The 17,133-nt window shown below is 38.1% G+C and overlaps 1 protein-coding gene across 4 annotated transcripts in view; it reads left to right on the plus strand.

Annotated features, from left to right (window-relative positions):
* LOC115215013 (mediator of DNA damage checkpoint protein 1) overlaps window positions 1–16,908 on the plus strand; it is a 52,916-nt gene extending 36,008 nt beyond the window's left edge. For all 4 annotated transcript variants that reach the window (XM_036505635.1, XM_036505634.1, XM_029784129.2 and 1 more), the window contains 8 exons: window positions 1,610–3,202; window positions 4,536–4,658; window positions 6,922–6,990; window positions 9,023–9,122; window positions 10,930–11,085; window positions 12,045–12,070; window positions 12,965–13,125; window positions 16,116–16,908. In XM_036505635.1, coding sequence (XP_036361528.1) covers window positions 1,610–3,202; window positions 4,536–4,658; window positions 6,922–6,990; window positions 9,023–9,122; window positions 10,930–11,085; window positions 12,045–12,070; window positions 12,965–13,125; window positions 16,116–16,212 — 2,325 coding nt within the window. In that variant the 3' untranslated portion in view covers window positions 16,213–16,908. The remainder of the gene's footprint in view (window positions 1–1,609; window positions 3,203–4,535; window positions 4,659–6,921; window positions 6,991–9,022; window positions 9,123–10,929; window positions 11,086–12,044; window positions 12,071–12,964; window positions 13,126–16,115) is intronic.
* The last annotated feature ends 225 nt before the right edge of the window (window positions 16,909–17,133 follow it).

Consider the following 17,133-nt stretch of genomic DNA (forward strand, 5'->3'; position numbering starts at 1 on the left):
ACCTGCACAGGTGCCAGGCGAGGCTGGCAACGGCCACGGTCGGATTGGTGCATTTTACGTGCCACTGGCACAGAAGCCATTTTATGTGCCACCGGCACGGAAACATAAACATATGAAAACATTAAAAATCATTATTATTATTATTATTATTAAGCTGTGGATTGGCCAGATTATTACAGCAATAGACAAAATGCATTGCAGTATTTGACTATGACCCGTTATGTTCACAGTTCAAATCCACTGAAGGTGGATTTATTTTTCCTCTTCCCAGGGTCAATTACAATCAACTGCTTCTTCTCCCAGATTTCTGACCTTCTATCTTATGTTAGAAACTTTAATTTTTGTGCCATCAAAGACTGGGATTTGGAATTTGCTTGTGTCAAATTCCTGTAATATTCATTAATACTCTTCCAAGTCTTTCAGGTCTGAGACGTTTTGGCAGAGTTGTGTTGGCATTGCTGATTCAATGCCAACTTACTCAATATTGAATGTTTTAATGTTTCTTTTGTTCTCTTTTTTTCTGTCTGTCTATGTCTCTCCACTCTATCTATCTATCTATCTATCTATCTACCTATCTATCTACCTATCTATCTATCTGTATATCTATCTATCTATCTACCTATCTATCTATCTGTATATCTATCTATCTATCTACCTATCTATCTATCTGTATATCTATCTATCTATCTACCTATCTATCTATCTATATCTATCTATCTATATCTATCTATCTATCTATCTATCTATATATCTATCTATCTACCTATCTATCTGTATATCTATCTATCTATCTATCTACCTATCTATCTGTCTGTCCGTCGGTCTATGTGTGTATGTGTGCAAGCATCTAGTAATGTTTGTATCTATGTGTATAATGTCTCTCATTCTCTCTCTCCCTCTTGCTTGCTCTCTTTTTACATATTGTGTCTATTTCTGCATGCATGTGTGTGCGTTTGCCTCCAATGCCAAATCATACTTTTGCCCAAAAGTGATTGAATGTCCAGTCAGTCTCACCAGATCATCAGCATTGAAATAGATGCACCTAATTCTCTCATTCTGATGTCTTCCTTTAACTCCAGATACCTTTTTGGGGTAAAAAGCAGTGTTTTTTTCTTAATGTCAGAATATGAAGATGTTGCATGTGAGAGGTTTCATCATCATCATCATTTAGCATCCGTTTTCCATGCTAGCATGGGTTGGACGGTTCAACTGGGGTCTGTGAAGCCAGAAGGCTGCATCAGGCCCAGTCTGATCTGGCAGTGTTTCTATGGCTGGATGCCCTTCCTAACGCCAACCACTCCGTGAGTGTAGTGGGTGCTTTTTACGTGCCACCCGCACAGGTGCCAGACGGAGCTGGCAAACGGCCACGGACGGATGGTGCTTTTTACGTGCCACCGGCATGGGCCAGGCGAGGCTGGCAACGGCCACGATCGGATGGTGCTTTTACATGCCACCGGCACAGGGGCCAGGCGAGGTTTATATTTTTTATTTCCCGTATGTAAATGGCTCATCATTATCATAATTAGGATATTGTGATTTTTAACAAGACTTGTCTCAAATATGACCTTCATCACTGAATTGTCTTTGCATATCATTAATCTCTCTTCAGGAATCTCAGGTGACAGTTGTCAGTACGAGCAAAGCTGCTGAGGAGGAACTTGCTGTTGGATTAGAAGATAATGAAACCATTTATGACATTGAGGAAGATATTATTAAGAGATCTAAAAGACTTAAAAAGGATGATACTCCCACTCCAGCCTCACAAGAGGGCAAAAGACTTCCTAGAAATACTAGAAAAAGTACTAAATCTACCGATACACCCTCAGAACTTGTAGAAATTCCAGAAGTACAAAGTAGTGGAAAACGGTCACTGAGAAATCATCCAGAAAGTATTGATTCCCATTCTAAGGATAAGAAATCAAAAGTCAGGAAATCTATCAGATTTGATCTTCCTGATGAGGAAGACAGTTCAGAGGAGGAGAATTATTCAGTCAGGAGCGTGAAACGGTCATCAAATAGATCTAAGAAAAGTTCTGCAGATATAAAAGATGTCAAAGCTAATAAAAAGTTGTCTAAAGGCTCGGATTCGAAATTGGCAGATGTAAAGAATGAAGAATGTTCTGAAGACAGCAAAATGGAAGTGAAATCAAAAACTGGGAGAGGAAGAAGAACGAAAATGGTTAAAAGTGCGATTGAGAGTGAAATGGAGGCTGATGAGGATTTTGTAGAAAAGAAAAGTTTAAGAACTAAAGAAATAACTGTTGAAGAGACTGAGAATATTTCTCTAGAGGTGAAAGAAGAGAATATTGGTGACATATCAGTGTTGTCTGAAAATGCAGATGATTCTAGAAAAAGTGGGAGAGGTTTGAGAGGAAAATCTAAGCAGAATAAAGAGAAAACACAGGAAGAAATAAGTGATTCTTTAAATACAAGTAAAACAAATCAGCATGTCGATACCGTGAGTGAAGATTCTAAAGTCACTCGTAAAAGTGGGAGAGCATCACGGAGTAAATCCGTGAAAGAGGAGAAAGAACCACCAGATGGAAGTGCATTGGAGACGAGCAACAATAATACTCCGAGTAGCAGAGGGAGGAGTACTCGAGGTGCAAAGAAAGAAGTTGCTGAAGTGAAAAGTAAAAAGGGTGGAAGAGTATCTTCGAAGAAGTCTTTAGATTCAAATAAACAAATTGAGGAGGAACCTTGCCAGAAAAGTTCCAGTGAAGAAACCAAAAGTGTAAATCAGAAAGAAGACATGGAAGTAGATGAAGAGGATGACTCGAAGACCAAATCAAATATTGAAGAAGAAAACACAGAAGAAAAGAAAAATTCTCAAAGTCGGACTCCAAGAAACAAGAGAAAAAAATCTGAGGAAGATGGAGATAGTAAAACCTCTGGAAAGAACTCTAAGAAAAAGAAAATAGCTTCCAATGAAGAAACAGAATCGTCTCAAAATAGTTCCTGTTCTTTAAAACAAGAAAATGTTTCTGCTTCAAAAGATCATGCTGAGAATTTGAATCTGAGTTCAGATGTGTCAGCTGATACCACCACACCCTCGAAAACTACCCCAGCAAAGAGAACTCTCTCTAAAAGACAGTTAAGTCATTTGCAGGATACGAAAGAGGAGACTTCTGAAATACAAGAAATGAAGACACCCGCTAAAAGGAGGGACAATGAAAGAACTGCTAGTCAATCAAATAATGAGGTTTGTGCTGATTTTTGTTTTTATATAATGTATTTGACTATATTAAAGACACGTAGGCTTGTTAAATGCAACACATATTCAGGGGGAAAAAGTTTTTTAGTGCTTTAAAGCATAAGGGAAGCCCAACTAGGACCTAGAGTAATTGTTTTGAGATTCGGGGGGTCTTATATGTCATAAAGTACAGTGCCTTGACTCTTTGTCTTTTTCAACACAGGATGATGATGATGATTCTCTTGAGTTAATGAAGCAGTTTCTTAGTGTGGTAAACGCCACTTTTAAATTTCCTCTCAAATCACATCTTTTGATTACAGATAGCAGACGACATTAACGTACACTGTCTGTTACAAAAAGATGGTCTGGTCACAGCTAAAATGCCTTTGATCATAAGTATCCTGGAAATGGACTTACTTGGGGTTAAACAACAACAGCTATTGAGTATTCTGTGTCTATCACTTCGTCTAATGTAGCAAATTGTGTACCACTTATCTCATCTGTCACATGACTTCTTGTTATATAATACCAGGCTAATATTACAGACAACAGTTTAGTTTCCATTCATAGTCCATGACATTCACATCTTAAACAATTCAGACATATTTAAAGTTCTATGATTGGATAGAACTGTAAATAGAACACATCAAAGAAGGGAAATCACTACCCATAAACTTTCGGATCCTCAGTTTTCCTTAAAATGGAAACTCTGCTAGGAATGCTTACAACAGAGTGAACTCTACTAAAGACACCCAAGAACAGAAACGGTCCCTGCATCAGGCTTTCACTCTGCTACTTTCTATCAAGTGTGTGAGATAATAGTTTCAGTATTAATAGTGAAAATATCTGACATTACAATAGAGATGTTATTGTTTCGCTTTTGATACATAATAATGAAATAATGGAAGGGATAAGAGATTGGTCTGGGCTTGCATTAGTCAAGAAGTTGAAAATTTTTTTGGCTCATGACACTATATGGACCCAAAGTAAAGCCTGTGTAAAATTTGAATGAAGTCAGTTGTATAGTTCTCTAGTTTTAGGGATTCACACACAGACAGATAGACATTCTCATCTTTATATATATAGATGTTATAAAACATAAGGGAGAAGGATTGGCAGAATTGGTAGTGTGTCAGGCGCAATCCCTTGTGATATTCAGTTGCATCCCTTTATCTTCTGTGTTTGGTGAATCCTGCTGGGATTCATCAACCCTTTCATACTTCTAGGTTCAATAAATAAGTACCTGTAGAGAACTGGGATTAATATGATTGATCATAGCCCTCCCCTACCATTATTCGTGGGCTTTTGCTTGCACCAGATTCACTATTTTCTTTATTTTCAGAGTAGTAACATGGCCACTCCTAAGCATCTCAAGTCCAACCAGTTTATATCTCCCAGGAGAAGCAATGGACAATTAAAGCCCAATGTCATGTTTACTGGTTTGACAGATGATAAGGGTCAAAGGGTAAGTTACTGGGGTTTTTTCCCTTCTTGTATTTTGGTTTTCTTAAACTGTACAATCTGGGTATTGTACCAGGTTCAAGGTAAAAATCCGTTAAACTAAGCTTTTGACATTATTATTCATGTAAATGCTACTCAGACTCAAAGGGTTTGTTTAAGGGCTAGTGTTTATCTCTGATTTTATGGGGCTAAGCAGATGTGGAATAACTCATCACTTTGATAGGGCACTAGTCCATTGACCAGTAACATTTCCAAAAGATTCAGCAAGAAAACGTAGGCTCTTATATCATCATTATCACTTTACATCTGCTTTCCATACTGGAATGGCTTGGTTGGTTCAACAAGTTAGAGGACCATGGTTTGCTCCAGTGTCTCGGTTTGGGCTTCGTTTCTATGGCTGGATGCCTTTTCTAACATCAATCACTTTACTTACATGTATCTATACACATATGGAATGGTTGGCGTTAGGAAGGGCATCCAGCTGTAGAAACCATGCCAAATGAGACTGAAACTTGGTGCAGCTCTCTGGCTTACCAGTTCCAGTCAATCCATCTAACCCATGCCAGCATGGAAAGCAGATGCTAAATGATGATGTTGTGTGTATGTATATAAAGAATTGATGGTATGGCTATGTGGTTAAGACATTTACTTCGTAACCACATGGTTTCAAGTTCAGTCCCACCATGCAGCCTCTTGGACAAGTGCCTTCTACCATCACACTGGCCAAACCAATGCCTTGTGATTGAATTTGGTGGACAGAAACAGTATTAAGCCCATCGTATGATTTATGTGTATGTGTGTTGTGAATGTGCAAAAATCTCAATCAACACTTCACTTACCATCATGTGAGTATAGCGGTGCTGTTGCTGACAATCCTTGTCCGTATTATGACCAGTTTCCCTGCTCTTTCAAAGACCTGTAGGATATAAATCTCTTACTTGACAAACGTGACAAGGGTTGGCAGCAGGAAGACCATTTAGCCAAAAAATACTGCCGCAAAATCAATTTCCTATCCAAGCCATATTAAGATGGAAAACATGTTAAGTGAATGAATGAACAATTCGTAGTATTTACTTTTAATTCTCTTTTATATAATATTTGTGTTTGCTTCCATGTTTAATTTTTGAAATAAAACATAAACTTGTATTACTTACTTGATTCTAGATTAGTAGATTGGTCCTCAAAAAGAAGTCATGTGCACACATACACATGTATATATTACACACACACACACACATATTCATATATGTATGTGTGTGTGTGATGATTGCGTCATCTTCACAGATGGATTGCCATCTCCTTACGCTTTTTTATTGTCTATAGCATTTCTAACTTAACCATCCTGTGACCTTTCAGATGACTACTGAGTCCCATTGCTGATCTGCATGGTTTGAAGCACAGGTGACTGACAAAGACAAAAGTTGTATGTTAGTGTGCACTTCCAACTGATTAGGTTTGCACAGGAGTGGCTGTGTGGTAAGTAGCTTGCTTACCAACCACATGGTTCCGGGTTCAGTCCCACTACGTGGCACCCTGGGCAAGTGTCTTCTACTATAGCCTCAGGCTGACCAAAGCCTTGTGAGTGGATTTGGTAGATGGAAACTGAAAGAAACCTGTTGTATATATGTATATATATATATATATATATATATATATATATATATATATGTATATATATATGTATGTATGAGTGTGGGTGTGTATGTTTGTGTGTCTGTGTTTGTGCCCCAACGTCGCTTGACAACCGATGCTGGTGTGTTTACGTCCCCGTAACTTAGCGGTTCGTCAAAAGAGACCGATAGAATAAGTACTAGACTTACAAAGAATAAGTCCTGGAGTCGATTTTCTCGACTAAAGGCAGTGCTCCAGCATGGCCGCAGTCAAATGGCTGAAACAAGTAAAAGAGAATAAAAAGTTACCATTGTTCTATTACCATTGGACTTTCAATAGATGAGGTCACCATAAAGGTACACCTGTGTGTCAGTGGATTATAATGATAGACACTTGTACAACATGGGTAGCAATCTATGAGTCTCCACGATTAGTACTGTTGTCACAGCATCCATCTACAAAAGAGATACTCTAATATAAAAGATGCAGTTTCACGTGATTACTGGACATCTTGCTTTGGCATGTCTCTAGGTACTATATATTTACAGGTACGCAACTTAGTGCTGATGTTCTTCCACTTCAATCAAGATCAGTTGATAGATTTCATGTTTGCTATTTTTGTGTAAATATAATATCGTTTTGTGTTGTTTTGTCAGATTGTTACAGAACTTGGCGGGATTGTTGGGACCAACTTTAATTACTGTACTCACCTCATCACTGACAAGGTAATATTGATTTCTCTTTGGTTTTATTAATAATTTCTTTGTTAGTAAGATAATTTTTATTGGATTATTAAATTTCCTCCTTTTGAGATGAACCATTTCCTTTAATATATACATGTATATATGTATATACATGTATATATGTATATATATATATATATATATATATTTATTTTATAGAAGGAGCTTCTACAGGACTAGAACTGTTTCATTCAAATGAAATCATCAGCAGAGCTTCCTGATGATTTCATTTGAATGAAACAGTACTAGTCCTGTAGAAGCTCCTTCTATAAAATAAATTAATTTACTCTGCAATGTATTGAGTACCTTATTTACTGTGGTTAACCCCAACTCAACCCGGGACCTACATATATATATATATACACACACTCACGGAGTGGCCTACACTCACAGAGTACACTACACTCACGGAGTGGTTGGCGTTAGGAAGGGCATCCAGCTGTAGAAACACTGCCAGATCTGACTGGGCCTGGTGCGGCCTTCAGGCTTCCCAGACCCCAGTTGAACCGTCCAACCCATGCTAGCATGGAAAGCGGACGTTAAACGATGATGATGATGATGATGATATATATATACACATCTACATCTATACAACATTTAAATCACTTTGCTCTCTGATGATCATGAGGTGTAATAGTGTTAGGTATGGATATCATATGGAGGACAAGGTTGATTTTAAACCACCTGAAGAGAAAAGGAGCATATCAGATGACAGGAAAGAAAGGCTTGACAAAATTAACCTCATCCTCCTCCAACATTACCATACAGTCAATGCCGTTGACTCTTCTATGCAAGAATTGGTCTACAGTCATCAGTGCTATCACCATAAAGAAAGTGTTCAGCAAAGAAAACTGTAAACCTCAGATATGAGATAAAGATGCCACCACCAACGGACTTCTTACCAAATTGGATTCAATCTAGGAACCTTTTGTGTTTTAATGACGAGGTATATTTTAACCACTAGTCACTGACATTATAACCTTTAATTTAGAAGTAATCCTTTCTACTAAGGCACAAGGTTTGAAATTTGGTGGGAGAGGGTTGCTTGATTGCATCAAGACATTTCTCCACAGTGCCACTCTGTGGGATTGAACCCTGACCACATGGCTGCCAAGTGAGCTTCTTAACCACAGAGCCATGCATGCATTATGATATTCTCTGTGAAGTGAGTTTCTAGAAAGTTGAGTTGCATCTGGTATGTTGCGTGTAATTGGTGGTTGTCAGTGGAGTTGATTACTAGTCTTCCTGGCTGTAAAAAGATGACAAATTGCAAAGCGTTACTTTATCAGTAATACTAAAGACGATAATATAAAGCCTCCCTGCATTTGTGTTAGTAGCCTGGTTTCAATCTGGTCTTCTAGTCTAGTACTGTGTATGCATTTAGTTATATATCGAAATCGGAATTGAAATTGAACCAATCCTATGACTGGCACCCGGCAGATGCCAGGACCCCTGGACTGGTGGCACGTAAAAAGCACCATCCGAATCATGGCCGATGCCAGTGTCGCCTCGACTGGCTTCCGTGCCGGTGGCACGTAAAATGCACCAAGCCGACCGTGGCTGTTGCCAGCCTAGCCTGGCACCTTTGCAGGTGGCACGTAAAAAGCACCCACTACACTGAAGGAGTGGTTGGCGTTAGGAAGGGCATCCAGCTGTAGAAACATTGCCAGATAAGACTGGAGCCTGGTGCAGCCTTCTGGCTTCCCAGATCCCCGGTTGAACTGTCCAACCCATGCTAGCATGGAGAACGGACGTTAAACAATGATGATGATGATGATGATACAAAAATGATCAGAAATCAAACTGATAGATGTAGTATTGATATATTTTTTTAAGATATTCATCTCTAAAGATGAAGTTAATAATCTGAACAGTTATAATCTAATAACAATAAACCCATGTCAAACGTTCAAGTATTTATTCCTCTTCCTGATGTTATTATACAATGGCCAACATAACCTCTAGCTCAAGAAAAGACACAAAATCTTCAGATCTGTCTACGATTCTTTTTCAGGTCCGCCGAACTGTGAAATTCTTGTGTTGCCTGGCACGTGGTATTCCAATCATCTCATTATCTTGGTTGATTAAATGCAAATCTGCCAAGACGTTCATTGGTAAGTCCCTGTCAAGTTTTTTTTTTCTTCCCTGAAGGTCACAGTCTCTTTCAGTATCACAGACTAGCATTGAAGAAGATTGTCCAAAGTTAGTGAGGACTGTTGATGGAGTTACAAGAAATATTTTACAGCGAACTAAAAGCACTAGTGCTGGTGCCACATAAAAAGCACTGATGATGGTGCCACATAAAAAGTACTGGAGATGGTGCTCCGTAAAAAGCACTGCAGATGGTGCCCCGTAAAAAGCACCCAGTATGCTTTAAAGTGGTTAGCATCAGGAAGGGCATCCAGCTGTAGAAACCATGTCAAAACTGACTATGGTACCTGGTGCAACTTTTGGCCTTGCCATCCATGTCAGCATAGACAAAGGATGTTAAATGGTGATAATGCTGACAACTAATTAAAGAGAGTTTTTTTTGTTTTTTTTCTCTAATGGATTCTTGACAAGGATTTCACTCAGATCTTTTACTTCTTTAGTTGGTGCACACTTAAATAATTCTAGTATCAATGCCACAACAATGCCTTCCTTCAACCTTGATCAGTTAAGCATTCCACCCACGACCATCTCATCTTTTTGTGTTATATTTATTTAATGTTTCCATATATTTTTAAGAAAGGAAAGTGTGATTAGAATTAGAAGGAAATAATTGAAAAAAATGATGTTAGTATGTTCGGTGCATCTGATTGGTGATCTGTGATTATAGATAGAGTATTTGATTTGCTGATGATGAACATTTAACCTGGTTCTAGGTAGTTTCACCCTCTGAACCAGCTGGATATGTGTGAGAGAACCCGGTAGAGTAGTAAATAATGGAGTGATCAAATGAACAGAAGAAGGGTTTCTTTCATTTTGTGTGGTCGAGGCTGTATTTTGGTAGCAATGCTGCAACACTGCCCACTGAATCAAAACATTGAAAGTTAGTTCTTGGCATTGCCCTGGCACATCACCATTTCTGGTGCCAGCCTCACGGCAGTGATGTAAGAGCTAGGTCCGGGTGTGAGAGTTTCGAGAATAATACTAAGATATGCCTGATGACAGCAACGCCTGACTGGCACCTGTGCCAGTGGAACGTTAAAAGCACCATCTAAGCATGATCGTTGCCAGGGCCGCTGACTGGCTCCCGTGCCAGTGGCACATAAAAAGCACCATTCGAGCGTGATTGTTACCAGCATCGCCTCACTGGCACTTGTGCTGGTGGCACGTGAAAAACAACATTTGAGTGAGGTCGTTGCCAGTGCTGCTGGACTGGCTCCTGTGCAGGTGGTACATAAAATCACCATTTGAGTGTAGCCATTGCCAGTACCGCCTGACTGGCCCTTGTGCTGGTGACACGTAAAAGCACCCACTACACTCAGAGTGGTCGGCGCTAGGAAGGGCATCCAGCTGTAGAAACTCTGCCAGATCAGACTGGAGCCTGGTGCAGCCATCTGGTTCGCCAGTCCTCAGTCAAACCGTCCAACCCATGCCAGCATGGAAAGCGGACGTTAAACGATGATGATGATGATGATGATTAATGGTTCAAGAAAGCAGGTGTTCAACCAGCATAATTGGGGTGTCATTTTGTTAGACAGTGGAATAAATGTATGATAGAGAAATGAAATGGGCATGTCTTTTTTTGGAGTGGGGCGAGAGTGCTGAAATATTTTCCGTTAACTAAACAGCCTTGCATGTGTTATGTAATTTACGAAATTATCACATCTTCCATTGTTTTACTCATGCTGTCAGAACTTTGTTAAAATTCTACAACAACACCTTGTTATGTATATATCAGTTATTGTATCTTACTTTGTAAAAATTGTATCACAGATTACGCTCCATATATTTTATCGGATTCTGATGCTGAAAAACAATACAGTTTCTCCTTAAGCCAGTCTCTTGAACTTGCTCGAAGTTTGTCACCACTAAAGGGATACAAGATACATGTTACCAAATCTGTTAAACCTAGTGCTGAACAGATGAAAGGTAAATAATTTAACAACTTTATCTACCTAATGTAAGTCAAATAAATACAGTTAAACATCACATATTTATGATTTTTCCAACCTCTATCTTTTTTTATTCTAACTATATTAACCCCATCATTTATTCCAGTCTATGAGGAACAAGAAAGAAGAACCTTATAGACATAGTCACATTCCTTCATAAAAGCATAAAACAATATGTATAATATGTAATTTATAAAATAATATAACAGCCATCTATGCATCTCTATGTGATATATAATTTATAAAATAACTTGACAGCCTCTGATAAATAATTTGTTAATATGACAGCTATCCATATATCACTCTATAGTCTAATCTTTTACCAGTTTCACTCATTGGACTGTTTGTTGAACTAAGTTACAGAACAAAGAGACGGAGCGTGAACAAAAACACCAGATTTTAGCATTAAGAAGGGTATCCAGCCAGAGCTGACCCTGGAACTCAGCACAACCCTGTGGCTTGCCAGGTTTTATCAAACCGTCCAACACATGCCAGCAGAGAAAATGGATGTTAAATGATGATGATAATATATATATATAGTCATCATCTTTTTATTGTCTGTTTGCTATGCTGGCATGGGTTGAATGGCTTGGCAGTAACTTACTAACCAGAGGCCTGTATTGGCCTCTTGTATCTGCTTTGCCAAGGTTTTTAAGCTAGATACCCTTCCTAATGCCAACTGAGTAGTTTTTATATGGCACCAGCATTAGACCCCCTTCTACTGAATTGGAGTAGGGTATTGAGAGAGGTAGTTAGAAAGGAAAGAGGGTGGTGGTGAAAATGTGTATAGTTTATGCTAGAACATAATATATCTATGAATGATAATGTGTTTTGTCCTTCACAAAACATTATGTGGTTCATGTAATGACTTAATCATTATCTTATTGTAATATATTATTATAAAGCTTTTTTCTTTCCTTTTTTTTTTTACAACAGAAATTATTGAGAGTTGCAAAGCCAAGGTAATTTATAAAATATTTCTATCTAAAATTGAAAGTAGATATTTTTATATATGAAAGGGATTCGTATTTTTCTCTGCTAATCATACCTGTTTTCTTTGCTCTTTCGATTAAATCTTTGTCTTCATTCTACTTTATTCTCCAAATTAGCTTTGTAGTTATCTCCCCTTCACACAATGTCATTTACGTTGATTTATTTTAATGTGAATATGAAAATCCGGGAATATTTCAATGTAAATTTGAGTGTATTTTTGTTTCGTGCATCAATTCATCGGTCACACACACTAAACAAGGAACACAGAAGACCTTTGTTGATATCAGTGCTTTGTGTAATGTACACATTTCATGAGATTGGCAATCTCATGAAATCTGTTGTCATCATCATCATCATCATCATTTAAGATTGTCTGAGATAGGAGTTGAGTATGAAACCAATCTATTGCACCGTTCTGCACATCTTTGGAATTGTATACACACACTCAGAACAAGCTGCCATCTACCAAATTCTTCTAAGTCTTTATTCAGCCAGTGTTATAACACAAGACACTTGTTTAAGATACCAAGCAATAGAATTGAACCTGGAACCACTTGGTTGTGAAGCAGACTTCTTAACCAACACAGCCATGTCTTAGCAAACTAGCACTACTGTGAAAAGTAACCTTCTTAACCAGTAAACTAAGTCATTTTATATATCTACTTCAACCATAGCTTAGGTACCCATGGAAACATTAAATATGCACAGACTCTAACCAACCACCCTTATAAACCTCCCACTCTCTCTCTCTCTTGTACAGACCTTCCCAAACTATTAAAAGTTGAATATGTAACTAAAGGTATAACTAGAACTATAGTGGTGATGATGATGATGATGTGAAATATTTCTGTCATATCTTGCAGTTTTTAGTAAAACTTCCCACAGAGTTTAAAGAAGAAACCATTGTGATTTCCTGTGAAGATGACAAGTCTTCGTGTGAGAAAGCCATCCAAGCTGGCATCCCAATAGTGGAAGCTGAGTTCCTGTTGACTGGAATACTGCAACAAGATTTAACAATAGACAAATATCCTTTCTTGCAACATTTTATATGTATGTTTTTTGTTTGTTCAATTTTATGTTGAATTTTTTTGCCTCTTGGCTTGGTCAGACAAGACTTGTTGGAACAGGTTATCTAAGACCAGATGTTCTTCCCGTCACCGACCCATATCTGTTTCCCAAGTAAATATGTATGGTTGGTGTTAGGAAGGGCATCCAGCCGTAAAACCCTTGCCAAAACAATCACAGAAGTCTGTTGCAGTCTTTGGCTTGGCCAGCTCTTGTGGAACCATCCCACCCATGCTAGCATGGAAGATGGATGTTAAACGATGATGATGATGTGTGGGTGGGTGTTAGAACCTGTATTGACCCTTTAGTATTCAGATTTCGGTCAAGTGTGATGCTTATTTATTTACATTCTTTTGAAGTAACACGCCAGGCGAAATGCTTAATGGTATTTTGTTTATCAGGGCGGCAAGCTGGCAGAAACGTTAGCGTGCCGGCGAAATGCTTCACGGTATTTTGGCTGCCGTTACATTGTGACTTCAAATTCCACCGAGGTCGACTTTGCCTTTCATCCTTTCGGGGTCGATAAATTAAGTACCAGTTACGCACTGGGGTCGATATAATCGACTTAATACCTATGTCTGTCCTTGTTTGTCCCCTCTATGTTTAGCCCCTTGTGGGTAATAAAGAAATAGGTATTTTGTTTATCTTTAAGTTCTGAGTTCAAATTCTGTCAAGGTCGACTTTGCCTGTCATCCTTTTGGGGTTGATGAATTAAGTACCAGTTGCATACTGGGCTTGATCTCATCGACTGGCCCCTTCCCCCAAAATTTTAGGCATTGTACCAAGAGTAGAAAAGATTCTTTTGAATTAATTCATGCATTATCTCGTAACTTCATGGTTTCAATGATGTGATTATTTATTTTTAGAATAACATTGTAGGATAAGTGAGAGAGGTCAAATCTGGCCAATTTGAACATAATCCAGGTAGAATATTTGAACCGAATACGGCTATTTTAAATTCAAAGGGTTTAGTGAGAGTGAGTGTGTGGTGTGTAAAGTCTTTGTGTCTTTTTTGGCTCACCATTCTGTAGAATTTAGCACATGAGAGAAGAATCTACTTGTAATTCGGACATCGGTTTATTACATGTAACATTAACTGGTGAATTTTGGAAAGCAAGTTGGAAAGTCCTGTCCAGCGAGAGAGAGAGCCAAAATATCTCACTGTTTTTATTAATGCCCTTAAGAAAGGTCTAAATGTCACTCAGCATCATCATCATTTAACATCTGTCTCACATGCTGGGGTGATTTTGGGGGTTCAACAGGAGCTAGTAAGCCAGAGGACTGTGTCAGGATCCGTTGTCAACCTTGGCATGGTTTCTACAGCTGGATGTCCTTCCTAATACTGACTACTTTGCAGAATACACTGGGTGCTTTTTACATGCTACCAGCACTGGTAGGTCACTAACTTGCAGGACAAAGACACCCTCAACTGAGAGGGGGAGTAGTAGTATTGAGGGTGGTGGCTTTGTGTCAAGTGACGGGAGGTTATTGACAGAAGCAGGTTTTTGCTGTCAAGCAGATACATGATTACCCCAGTTAAAGTGGGGGTAGGGAGAGAGAAAGAGAGATGGCTGTCATGTGCTAGGGCTTATCCTCAAGGTACATGGAGGTGAATGTAAATGAAGTGTTACTCTTGACAAAAGAAGCCTTAGTTTTATGTAAGTTAATGTTAAGATGCATATTGATCGTCAAATAGAATGCTTTGAGATATTTGTTGCGGCTTTCTGTGCTCCAAGTTCAAGTCCTGTGGGTGTCAGTTTTGCTTTCTATTCCTTCAGGGTCAATAAGAAAAAAGGTATTCATTCTGGGCAGTAGATTGGCAGAATTTAGGGGATTATGTGCAGTCATGGCTGTAAAGATACACACATATAGATATAGACATATATGTATACTGTATTTTAATGTGTATAAGGAACCCCCTAATTTGGGGGGCTTAAAATTTGGAAAAAAGGTTTTGTAAGGGATTATGATACTATCCATGTATAAGAAACTCCCATATTTTTTTAATCTAATTTTTGGCTAACAAGGATTCCTTATACACATTAAAATATGGTGTATGTATCTATATACAATGAGTTCCTTTCAGTGTCTGTCTACCAAATCCATTCACAAGGCTTTGATCAGCCCTGGGTTGTAATAGCAGACACTTGCCCAAGGTGTCACACAGTGTGACTGAACTCAGAACCATGTGGTTGGGAAACAAACTTCTTAACACATAGCCACACTTGCACCTGTATTTATCTATCATACATAGCACAGGCTTCTTTCAGTTTCCATTGACCAAATCCACTTTCAAGGCTTTGGTTGACCTGTGACAGTAGTTGAAGACATTTGCCAAAGGTGCTACATAATGGACTTCACCTGAAATCACGTGGTTAGAAAGTGTGTGTGGCTGCCTGGCTAAGATGTTTGCTTCAAAATTACATTGCAATGGGCTGACCAATGCAGTGTAAGTGAATTGGTTGCTGGAAATTAGTGTGTTTGTGTCTTAACATTTGTACTAGGAAAACCAAGTTCAAAGGACTTGGGGAAATATTGATTTCAAATTTCGACACAAGGCCAGCAATTATGGGGAAGGGGTAAGTCGGTTGTATCGCCCCCCCCCCAGTACTCACCTAGTACTTATTTTATTGACCCTGAAAGGATAAAAGGCAAAGTTGAGTACAGTGGAGTTGGGGAAATATTAATTGCTAGGAAACAGATGTGGTTTGACAACAAGAAGATCTTCTGGCTATAAAATATTTAAAAGAAGATCTCTCTGAACAAGTTTCTTCTTAAAAATGATGCTGGTGATGTATATATATATATGTGTTTTTAGCCAAATGTTACAGTTTCTAAACAAAAAAGAAAGTAGTCAATGCATGTTGCAGTGTTTATTTAAGATTTTGGATTGCTGGTTCAGTTTCATTTTCTATTTTATGTTGTTTAGTTGCCTTAACAGAACAGTACATATCAGATCTTTCATACATCATCAACCAGTGAAAAATTCAAACAGCCTGCTCCTACAGAGAAGAAATCCAGAACCACAAGAAAAAGCAAGAAATGATGGGAAAAATCTGAATGAATCCTTAAAACAGAAAGCAAAAACTCCACACATATTTCATTTGGTCTTTTATTCCGTCTATATTCAGTTGTCTCTGAATTAATGTATCTTCTGGCAACTGAATTCATTTACTGACAGAACTATTCTAGAATTTGTAATGTCATTGTTAGTAATTAAAATTATCAGCTGACAGCTGATGGTTTCATAGACAGCATACTGAGATTGAGTTGACTGTACTTACAGGTACAATCATCTTAATATGAAGATGGTTCTATCAAATCTCTAATCTCACTTACCATTAAACACATACAAACACACACATATAATATATACACTATATTCCATAGTCTAGTGTCAAAATAATCATCATTTTCTTTACATGGTTTTTTTATTGGGATATTTCCAAATCTATCCTAAATTTTATATCAGTTCCTATACTGTAATGAATTGCAATTGGCTGTGACCTCCAAAAGACAATGTTTTTATTTTGTTGCTTTTTATGACTTGCTGCTGTTGTTATTATCCATACTTGGGGTTAGGGTGAATCTGGGTTTGTTATCTTCAATTTCATTTGAACTTAAAGATATTCCAGAAGGAGTTTAAATTATTTTGAAGATTGTCATCATAGATATTGTTGTTGTTGATTAATCAATTATGGTGGTGTTGATTAAATAAACTACATGCTATCTTTAAATTTTACTGCCTTGTTAGGAACCATTATCATTATTTGTCTCATTAGCCAAATGGATAAGATTCTAGTGTTTTCTTTGCTTAGATGTTCCTGTCATGATCTTATTTGCTTGACCCTTGATTATTAGAGAAATTGATATTTATCATTGTGATATCATCACCTTTTAATGTCCACTTTTCCATGCTTGCATGGGTCAGACAGAGTTTATTGAGGCAGATTTTGTACAGTTGGAT

Source organism: Octopus sinensis, linkage group LG8, assembly GCF_006345805.1.
Source record: "Octopus sinensis linkage group LG8, ASM634580v1, whole genome shotgun sequence".
NCBI lineage: Eukaryota > Metazoa > Mollusca > Cephalopoda > Octopoda > Octopodidae > Octopus > Octopus sinensis.